At 36.5% G+C, this 11,844-nt stretch overlaps 1 protein-coding gene across 1 annotated transcript in view; it reads right to left on the reverse strand.

The window, feature by feature from the left end:
• Window positions 1-11,844, reverse strand: part of DIAPH3 (diaphanous-related formin 3) — a 505,494-nt gene that overhangs the window by 398,841 nt on the left and 94,809 nt on the right. Inside the window, exon 4 of the mRNA XM_005872674.2 lies at window positions 9,494-9,624. Coding sequence (XP_005872736.1) covers window positions 9,494-9,624 — 131 coding nt within the window. The remainder of the gene's footprint in view (window positions 1-9,493; window positions 9,625-11,844) is intronic.

Consider the following 11,844-nt stretch of genomic DNA (forward strand, 5'->3'; position numbering starts at 1 on the left):
GGTCCCAGATTGTGAGAGGGATGTCCGACTGCCAGTTTAGGCCCGATCCCTGTTGAAAAGGGTGCAGGCCGGGCTGAGGGACACTCCACCCCTGTGCATGAATTTTGTGCACCAGGCCACTAGTAGTCAATAATATTGTAATAACTATGTATGGTGTCAGATGGGTACCAGATTTATCAAGGTGATCACTTCGTAAGTTATACAAATTTCTAATCACTAGGTTGTACACCTAAAACTAATATAATATTGTATAATATTGTATATCAACAGCAAAAGAAAATTTTAAAAATTATTTTTATGCAGAGAAGAAGAAGCAGCAGCAGCAGCAGCTGCAGCAGCAGAGGTCCATCTTGGTAAAAGAAAGGCTTGACTTGTAGGTGTTTCAGTTTGGGAACACTGAAGAACTTGCACCACCACTCACCCCGCTACCCCCCACTATGTCCTTGATAGAATCCATTGCCTAAGGGAGGCACTCTGGAGACAGGGGAGAAGGATGAAGGCCTGGGTAATTAGCAGTGACAATTAAGGAGGGACAGACATCAAAATTACAACTAAATTATACAACAACCACCCTTGAAAAACACCTGAAGACCAGCTGAACAGAATACCTACAATTAAAGATATGAAGAAGAAACCACTTGAGAGTGGTAGGAGAAACAAAGACACAAAATAAGCTGGTCTCACACCCATGTGTGACAGTTAAGAATCTAGCAGTATACCTCCACTGTGGAGCTCCCCACTGAGAAGAAAGTGGTCCCAGCCGCACACTGGGTTCCTAGCCCAGAGCACCAGTGCTAGGAAGAGGAGTCCCTACAATACTTATATGGCTGTGAAATGGGTGGGGATTTCCTCCTAGTGAGACATTCCCTCCTGGTGAGATGGAGGGCTGCTGGAGTCCCACGTGTTCTTCTTAAAGGACCCAAACATGAAATTACTGGCTGAAGGAAGCACTTATTCTGAGCTGCAAGGCTGGGCAGCAACTGCAAAAGCTCCAGGAAGAAACTAAATTGCTGGCTTCAGGAAGCCATTACAACTTTGTTGAGCTCTCCCCCAACCCAGCCTGCAGGAATTGATGGGCTTTAAATCTGAGTCACCATCAAACTCGCAGCATCCTGGTGATTCCCTGAGAATCAGCCCCAACCAACTTACATGCTGGCTGAACTTCTCTCAGCCAGGAGGCAAGCAATCGATTAGATGCAGAATTCAAAGCACTGGTTATAAAGATGTTCAAATAACTCAGGGAAAAAATAGATGAACTCAGTAAAAATTTCAACAAAGATAGTAACTTTGGGGATGGAAAAACAAAAAACAAAAACTGAAACCATAAAAAAAGGACCAGTCAGAAATGAAGAATGCATTAGAAGGAATCAGGTGAAGCATAAAATTAAATCAGGGATTTGCAAGAGAAGGTAGTTGAAAACACCCAATCAGAACAGCAAAAAGAAAAAAAGAATTTAAAAAACGAGGATAGTTTAAGGCAGTGGTTGCCAACTGGTGGTCAGCAGACCAATGGTAGTCCGTGAGGTCCGAAAGGTTGGCTACCACTGGTTTAAGGGATATCTGTAACAACATCAAGCATAACAACATTCTTATCATAGGAGAACCAGAAGTAGAAGAGACAGAGCCTGGGATTAAGAATCTATTGAAGAAACAATAACTGAAAACTTTTCTAACTTGGAAAAAAAACAAAAAACAGGCATACAAGTCCATGAAGCGCAGAGTCCAAAACAAGATGAACCCAAAGAGGCCTACACCAAGACACATCATAATTAAAATGCCAATGGTTAAAGACAAAGAGAAAATCTTAAAAGCAGCAAGAGCAAAACAGTTAATTACAAATAACAGAACTCCCATAAGACCATCAGCTGATTTCTCAACAGAAACTTTGCAGGCCAGATGGTATTGCCACAAAATATTCAGTGATAAAAAGCAATGACCTACAACCAAGATTACTGTACTCAACAAGGCTTCACCTAATGAGGATAGCAAGGAAACTTTGTTCTAATTCATAATCCTACTCAGACACACGTAAGGTGCTGTGTGGTCAAAAAACAAAGAAAGAAAGAAAGAAAACCTTCAAGCCTATGAATGAAAAAGGGGCCACACAGTAAATCTGCCAAGCTCAGGAGGGGACATGCAGATGGCACAAGGCAGGCTTTACAAACATGACAAGTAGGATTGTCTGAAGATAAAAATTGCTAATTAAAATGGGTCCTGGTGCAAAGTCATATCCTAGGCCTGTTTCATTCTTTACCTTAAATGAGCCTATCTATTGTCTTCGCGCATCTATGATAACATACCTTTGAAATGCCATGGTAATTTTCTTTTCCTATCCCTGGAAGGCAGAATGGCCAGCACCACACAACCAGATCAGGAGACCAGAGAAGCCCTCATTGTTCTCTTGTTGCCTGCATAACATCTCTATGTTCTGTAAATATTAATTATTAACTATCCTTTACCCATCAATGTAATAGAAATATGTGTTTCTCCATTTGGCTTTCTTTCCAGTCGTAGCGATTTCCCTGCTTTGCTTGCTTCCACCCCTTTAATCAGCCACCAATGGATTTCATGTACTTTCTTTCCATCTTCTCCTTTGGTTCTAATGTATAAAATAAGCTGCAAAATTGTCATTCTCCTGAGCATTTTCTCAATCTATTGAGATTGTGCTTCTGGACATGTCTCACAATTTTGGCTCAAGTAAACTATTATAAGACTTTTCTATAGGCTGGACATTCTTTTTTCAACAAGCCAATAAATTTAGTTCAAGGTGGTACCAGGTCATTAGTATCCCTATGCTCCCAGGAGCAGAAAGACATTAATTCAATCTAACAGAATGTATTTTCAAAATAAATCTCAAAGAAAAAGTTATAAGGAACAGGAGGTCACACTCTAAAATTACAAAATACACAAGGAAACAAGCTATGACAAAAGGTGGAAAGGAAAAAAGCAACACCAGGATTAGAACCCGAAAACCTTCATTTACTGGAATTATAGACATAGAATATAAAATAAAACTATTTAATATGTTTAAACAAATAAAAGGTATTAAAAATAAGCAAGAAGCACAAAATTATTAAAAATGACAAGGAGTTTTAAAACAGAGCAAAAGAGATATTATAGGAATAAAATTAAAATAACAGAATTTAAAATACAATGTATAAATTAAACAGATTAGATATTGGTGAAGAATCAATTAGGAAACTGGAAGAGCTTTAAAAAATAAATCCAGAATGGAGTAGAGAGATAAACAGATGGCAACTATAAAGAGGTTAAGAAATAATGATATATGCAGTAGGAAGGCCTAACATATACAAAATTATAGAAAAATAGAGTCAATATTCAAATAGATAATAGTTGAAATTTTTATTGAATTTATGAAAGACAACAAGCATATTCAGGAAGCCCTCCAAAATTAACAGGATAAATAAGAAAAATTACATCTAGACACATGAAACTATAGAACAAAGAAAACAACATCATAAAAGCCCTGTTACTATGGCTCGATTGGTTGGGCATCGTCCCAAGCATCGAAAAGTTGCAAGTTCAACTACCGGTCAGGGAACTTGCTGGGGTTGTGGGCTCAATCCCCAGTGGGGGATGTGCAGGAGGCAGCAGATCAATATTCTGCTCTCACATTGAAGTGTTTCTTTCTCGCGCTCTCCCTTCTTCTCTCTCTAAAAATCTATGTTTTAAAAAAGAAGTAGGAAATATATGTTTTTTAAAAAATCATAAAATCTAGAGGCAGATATACTGGGGGGGAAAAAAATAGAGCTTTCAATAAAGAACAGCCAGCCCTCTCAAAAACAGTAATGAAAGGCAGAAGAGAAAATAATATCTTCAATGTACTAAGAAGAGAAACTTAAAAAACTCTCAATTTTATATGCTAGGAAAACTATCCTTCAAATATAATGTCATTGTCAGACAAATAAAAAGAGAGTTTTACCATCAGCAAACTTTCATCAAGGGAACTTAATGGTGTACCTGAAGCAAAAGTAAAGTAATCATAGGGAAAAAAGGGTACAAGAATCTAAAAGAATGATGAGTACATATGTGTTTGTAAACATATAAACACATATTTGTAGTATAACTCAATAATAATAGCTATTTTATAATATTGTAAATAAAAACAAATAATTAAAAAATCACACAAAAAAAGGATAGAAATCAAGAAAGGGTGATCTGGCATTCTTAGGTTCAAAAGAAAAGAGATCTTGCTTATTTTTGTCCCTTTCAAGCACATCCATGTTAAATTTCCCTTTTAAGCATGTGCATGTTAAATTTTTTTGTTACAGGATCAGAAAAAAATTAATTTCTTCCTAATTAGTAAATGAGGAAAAATGAAATGAGAGATTAAAAATCTATCTAAGCCCAGCCAGTTGGTTGAGCATCATCCCATGTACCAAGAGGACACTGGTTCAATTCCCAGTCAGAGCACATGCGGAGGTTGTAGGCTCAATCCCAGTAGGGGGTGTGCAAGAGGCAGCCAATCGATGTTTCTCTCATTGATTTTTCTATCTCTTTCCCTTCCCCCCTCTCTAGGAAATTTAAAAAAAAAAAAAAATTAAATCTATACAAAAGAGTTTAAGGACAAGGAAAAAGGAAAAGAAGGAAGAATACAGAAAGAAGGAGCAGAAGGAAGCAGGAGAGGAGGGGGAAGAACATGGAAAAAGTAACAAGCTGAAATTTCAAAATAAAGTATCACATATAAATTCCAATATATTTTTATAATCAACATAAAAGACAAAACTACAAGATAAAGACAAAAATTATCAGAAAAGATTTTTTTAAAAGCATTCATATGCTATCTAGATTCCTAAAGTATAAGAAAAAATAAAGGTAAAAAATGATTAATTGTGATACATTGTGATTAGCTGCACATATCAACACACATAAGTCTATGAAAAATAATAGAAAGGAAAACTCAGGTCTCAGAAGAATGCAGGGAAGATGATGCTATTTACAGAGTTGAAAAGGACATGAAACCAATATATTAAGAATACATATATGGTGAAACTATAATTTAAAAAAGGTGATAAGTCCAAAATTCAAGGTACCGGTCAACACAGGATAATGGGAGAAGGCTCTGTAGGATTAAGGAGGGATTCACGTAAGCTTCAAAGATGTATAGGAAATATCCTATATCTTATCCTCATTAATAGGCAAGTGGGTGTTTGTTTTACTGTTATGACGAACAGCCTTTTTATACAGGGTGTCCCAAAAAAATTGTGAACACACTTTGAAAGCTGATAGCTCAAGTATGAAAATGAAATGTATTTTAATAAACACTGCCTTTATAATTATTCAAAGTGTGTGTGTACATTTTTGGGGGACACCTATATGTTTAACATTTTATAAAATAATTTTTAAATAGGTCAAAGTATTAGTAACTTCAAAATGTTTGGTCTTAATTTTTTTCTTCAACTCATGTTGATGCCAATGTGTACACTGGTTGCACTGCTTGCCACAAGTTTTTCTATCACACGTATGGCACATGGCACAAAACAAACATCAATACCAAAGTCAAGTTCCTCCACCAGCTTTGTGTTCTCAAGCCCAGCAAAGGAGAAAAAGTAGATTTCAAACATGACACTGATTAAATGAAACACTGACATGCTAAGGCTGCTCACTGGCTTTGCAGTAAACAAATATATTTTAACTGCAAATTTTTCTAAACTGATTTTCTGGAAGTTATTAGTTATTAATTTAATCAGATCTAGTTCCAAAACCTCCACTGAAATCTTTTAACAAAAGATAAATTTCATAATGTACAAATACTTCTTGTAAACTTGAAAATATTAACCACAAGTAAAGGAAAATAATGTCTAAAATCATAAAACATAAAGACCTGATAAGACTGGATTTTCTAAGAGAAAAAATCTTATCCTTGACAGCTGCATCAAATTGAGAAAATGAAGATGCATTCTATAATTACTTTGCTCTATGCATAGAAGGGTATGAACTAAAATGCTTGATATCCATCATAATGATGTTAGTGTCTATCTTTTTATGTTTCCACCTCAACATGTTTGATAGCTTAAATGTAATTGCTGACTATGTCAAGATCCACTAAAAGCAATATTTGATAATTTGAAGAACTTACTTTCTTCTCTAGCGTTTCAAAAATAAAGCAATTTTATCTTTTAGTGCACAAGTGTCACCAAGAATATTGAATAATCAATAAAACTTCAAGCAGAAGAACTTCATAATCTTCAAATCAACTCTTCTTAAAACAAGGCAAATAATCTGGTATATAAAGCAATGGGTTTTACATAATTCACTATCCAGATAGTAAAAGGTTGATGTGACTCATAACAGTTAGGCAGTTTCAGAAGTTGATGAATGGCTCTAGAAATATTGCCTCTCATGGGGGGGTAGGGGGGTAGGTGGGAGAGGATGGTGCCTCCTACCTTTTCCTTGATTGTTTGATTTAAATAAATCCTGATACAGCATTGGAGAGCCACCATTAATCAGTTCACTTGTTTCTTTTTCAACTCTATTCACAGACATTAAAGAATTTCAACTCTAATTTTCTCAGTAATACCATAGGTCAAACAATGATCTCAAAAGCTTATAAAAATTAGAACTACTTCTCTCTTGGAATTTACTCACATACTGTACATACAAGAGAAAATAAGAAAAACTGACTTTGCCCTAGCCTAGCCGTGGGCAAACTACAGCCCGCGGGCCGGATCCGGCCCGTTTGAAATGAATAAAACTAAAAAAAAAAAAAGACCGTACCCTTTTATGTAATGATGTTTACTTTGAATTTATATTAGTTCACACAAACACTCCATCCATGCTTTTATTCCGGCCCTCCGGTCCAGTTTAAGAACCCACTGTGGCCCTCGAGTCAAAAAGTTTGCCCACCCCTGCCCTAGCCTGTTTTTCTCAGTGATTAGAGCTTCGGCCCAGGAACTAAAGGGTCCCAGGCTCGATCCTGGTCAAAGACATGTACCTTGGTTGCAGACTTGATCTGCGCCCTGGTTGGCGTGTGCAGGAGGCAACCAAAGGATGTGTTTCTCTCACATCGATGTTTCTCTGTCTCTCCCTCTCCCTTCCACTCTGTCTAAATATCAATGGAAAAAATATCCTCAGGTGAGGATTAACAACAACAATAAAAAAAAACACAATAACTTTATCAACAGATACATAACTGACAGCAAAGTCCAAAGGTCTGGTAGGCATAATTTCAGTTGTACATGTCCAGCTAAGTCATTCTTCTAATCAGAGCACTAGACACAGAAATATTCTCAAGTATCTTCTCAATTTTCTGTCTCCATAAAGTGCTATGATTTCAGAAAAAAATTATCCAATAGGATTTGCTATTCCTTTCTATTAAAAAGACTACTTAGGAAATATCCACATCACTTGTGGATTCCTAATAATACTAGAGGCCCGGTGCATGAAATTCATGCATTCGGGGGGGGGGGGGACCCCCACCCCGCCCCGCCCCTTTTCTCACAGCGCCCTTGGGAGCCCTCGAGGGATGTCCAACTGACAGCTTAGGCCCACTACCCCTAAGCCGTCAGTTGGACACCATTAGTGCTGCCACAGAGGCGGGAGAGGCTCCTGCCACCACCACTGAACTCACCAGCTGTGAGCCCAGCTTCTGGCACACTGACCACCAGGGGGTACCTCCTGCATTAAGCATCTGCTCCCTGGTGGTCGTCAGTGCACATAGCAACCAGTCGTTCCACCGTTCGGTCTATTTGCATATTAGCCTTTTATTATATAAGATATTCTAGAACTGGCCATTCTTGGGGAAATATTTCTGTAAGTGTTTGATGGAGGTGAGGGGAGTTCAAATGAAAGAGATATGTAGCATTGTTTCCCAGTGTTTTTAGGTAAAATCACAAAAATAATTGTATCTATTACAATGTGCATGAATTTATACGTAAAACCCTTTCAGTTGTTCTTTTGCTATCATATTCACCTACTCAAAAGATGAAGATGAACAAGAAAAGGTAAAGTCTACTTTTAATTATGTTGAAAAGCCATGAATATCTCCAGTGCCCAGTGGCTGCCAGATAAACTGAGAAATGAGTATATCTCCCCAATCAACCCCAAAATACCCTCTTCCTAATTTAAACTCCATAGGAACAGGGCTTGAATCAGCTTTGCTATTTTCTCAAGTTCCACACCTAATATAGTACTAGAAAAGTAGCAGGTGCTCAATGATTATTTGTTAAATGAATACATTTTACAGGTACAGAAAACGTTAGAAGCTAGGGCTCTTCATGTATGACTATGTCTGTAAATAAAAGCCTAATTCAACTTAGTTTCTATCATTAGGAAAGGTAAGACGTAAGCAGGCTAAAATCAAACCTCATTGTTTCCATCTACAAATCTTTACTGAGCACTTTTCATATGGTAAGCATGGTCTAATAAAGAGAGGTAAATAAAATATATGAAGTCCCTGGTCTCTTGCCCACTATTAGTTTTCAGTCTAGAAAACAGATTGGAAGTGGCAAAATATGAAAAAATAAAGTTGAAGTAAGTAAAGATTCTTTGTTCACTGTTCACACTCCTTAGTTAAACCTCACTCACTTTCATGATTTAGTAGGCAGGGCCCCTCTGTTTTAAATACTTGTACTGTACTGAAATACTTGTAGTAGGAAAAGTCAAGGACTTTTTCATACGGTAGCCTAACTACAGAAATGTCTGCAAAAAGTAGGATATTAGAGATTCTTTTACATATTAACAAACAGTCATAGTTTGTCATTCTAGCCCTTGGAATATACATGAATGTATACACACACACCCTCATCATGTACACACATGCAGGTACATTGTTATGAAGAAATAAGCACTGACATAGAATAAAGTCAAAACTGATCTAACTTAGGCACTTGGAGCTGTGAAATTCTTATTATGTTACTGCTCAGATATTTTATAACAACTTCTGCTTGAAAATGTTTAAGAATATACTCAACTAAAGAGTCTAAAAATTGATTTAGAGACACTCCTATAGTAATGTTGCCAGATAGTTAAATTTGTATTTCAGAAAATCAACTGTTTTAGCATAAGCATATGTAACATTCAGATTTTATTTGCTAAATCACACTATCCTAACACGGCCATTTCCAAAAAATGAAAGAAAAAAAAATCCGTGGTACTTCTTGCTATGTCAAACAAGAAGAGCCAATTCATATGCAATACCAAAATTCAGAATGAAACTCAATCACATTAGATTAGTAGTTTCTAATCATCACTGTTCTCTTTGAAAAAAATAGGTTAGGTTTTTAAAAATTCTAAGGGGAAAAAAGTGAGTTTTTTAAAAGACCATGGCTATGTATTACTCAGTAATAAATACAAAAGTACAATTGAAACTAAATTTCTTCACACACAGAAATATTATGCATTCAATTTTTACCTTAAGTAGTTATTGCGCTATACTGGCTACTAATTATAGAAGTATTAGGTAAAAATGACAGATTTATAACAACTGATTAATTTAGTAACATGCCCGATGATGATCAGATATAGGAATTACCTCACAGGATTACTAGTCAAAGAAACTCGAAGTGACTCCAGGCACGTTACAAGTCTCTCGTCTGCAGGCCCCATTTTTAGTTCATGAATGAATTCCTGAGGTGAGATCTGCCGATTCCTCTTAAGACTTCCCTGTAAAATAAGTCAAAAAAAAATTTAATTCATATTGTGTAAAGATTAGCCATTAAAATAACAATTTCATTAGCCCCACCTTTCATATTAATGGCTGCACACAACTATTCGGATAAGTATTACTTTTCGAGGATGACTTCTTTACCTGCGCCCATAAATCCATAAATTCATAATCCATGGTAGCCATAAACGATAGTAACATAATATCAAAACATTTGCAAATTAAAATAACTACTTTTCAAATAAAAAATATGAAAAACAATAAATGCATATCATAAAGAGTACATTAAAATATAGTAATATATTTTAGGCGCACTCAAATAACAAAACTAATATAAGAATGACACTATTAAAATGAATATCCCAAACAACACAAAAAGCCTGAGATTTTATCCTACATACAAGCTAAGTTAGCCTGCCTGCTCCTGTTTCATGGATGCTGACAGAAAACACAAGAATCCTAAGGGAGAGTCGAACACTTTTGTATGCATATATTCATTCCCCAGCCCACCCACTCCCACAGGGATGATGCAGAGTCCCCAGAGGTGATGGATGCCTTCACATGCCGTGGATTGCGTCACAGGGAAGAACACTGAGCTCTGGGGATTCACCACTTTTATAGTGAGCAGTTACAAGCCTGCTCATTATCCATAGACAAATATAACTTCACTTCTAAGGCTACCCACTGTAAATGCAACCCTGAGAAATGGCCTGGGTAAAGAGCATTCAAGCCTCCAGTTCCTGGCATAACCAGAAAAAATATACAGTGATACTCAGGGCCAATGGCAGCCTGCCTCTCCCGATGATAAATATCTCTCATAAAGAATTTGTATTCAGAATATTTAACAAACCCCTATAAATCAATAGTAATAACACAAATAGTCCAATCACAAAAGAAGATGTATGAATGGCCAATATTCACATGAAATAATGTTCACAATCATTTATCAGGAGGGAAATGCAGACTAAAACAAGTAAAATAACACTATAGACTCCCTACATTGGTGAGGGTGTGAAGCACCTGGTGCCTCCTACATGACTGGTGGAGATATAACATGGTATTGCCACTCCGCAGAAGAGTTTTAACCGTTTCTTTTAAAACTAAATATACACGGACTATAGGACTCAGCAACTGCACAACTAGGTGTTAAGTAGGAGCGGTAAATAAATCTATCCATACAATGTTGAGAAAAGTTTTATTCATAATAGCCAAAGACTGGAAACAACCCAAGTAAGTATTCATTAACAAGTTTGGTTATGTCCATACAATGGAATACTACACAACAACAAAATTTCACTACTGATAATGCAACAAAATAAATGAATCCAAAAAAATATGTTGAGTTAAAGAAGTCAAACAAAAAAATGCATAGTATGGTTCCACCATTTGGTCTTTTATATAAAAGACCAAAACCAACCTGTCAATTTTTTCTGTAGGACCATTTTACATTTTAGTTCAAGACATGGAAGCAGAGATGTTAATTTTTGGTGTGTTTGATTAGAGCATGGGGTTAAAGGTGGACATTTTAAGTGGGCAGCAAGTAGATTTTTCCAATAAACACTGAGAAAAACGGACTAAACTCATTGGCTAAAAAATACCTCTTTATTTCAGTTATATAAAGTTTTTCTAGCTTGAACAATTTATTAGGCAATAAATTGACTAAAGGCTTCTGCATTGTCACCTGAGGTTCCTGCCTCTTATCAAGACCTCACTTTCACAGCCCCATCCTTGCACAGGCCTACTCCTAGGTACCAGTTAGATCTGGGCTGAGACTAACTTCCCAGGACAGGCTGTTTATGAGCCACATAAACTGAGCCCCCGCCTCAATGGATTCCTTTTTTTCAAAAGGCTCACCACTCTGTATTAAAATAACTTTTACATTTATTATTTAAAGGATATGTTGAATGTCTACCATGTGTCAGATCTTGTTTACATGATGTAGATACAGAGGTAAAAAAAAAAGTCAAAGATGACTTCTAGGTTTTTAGTCTAAGCCAAAATATGGAGCCATCTACTTGAATGGGAAGATGAAAGAAGGAGAGTGATAGGGAATGTAGCTATTTAAAAGTTACGATTGACCCAGTGATCCCACTTCTAGGAATATATCCCAAGAAACCAGAAACACCAATCAGAAAGGATATATGCATCCCTATGTTCATAGTAGCACAATTTACCATAGCGAAGATCTGGAAACAGCCTAAGTGCCCATCAGCAGATGA

The sequence above is a fragment of the Myotis brandtii genome, unplaced genomic scaffold (genome assembly GCF_000412655.1).
Source record: "Myotis brandtii unplaced genomic scaffold, ASM41265v1 scaffold388, whole genome shotgun sequence".
Taxonomy (NCBI): Eukaryota; Metazoa; Chordata; class Mammalia; order Chiroptera; family Vespertilionidae; genus Myotis; species Myotis brandtii.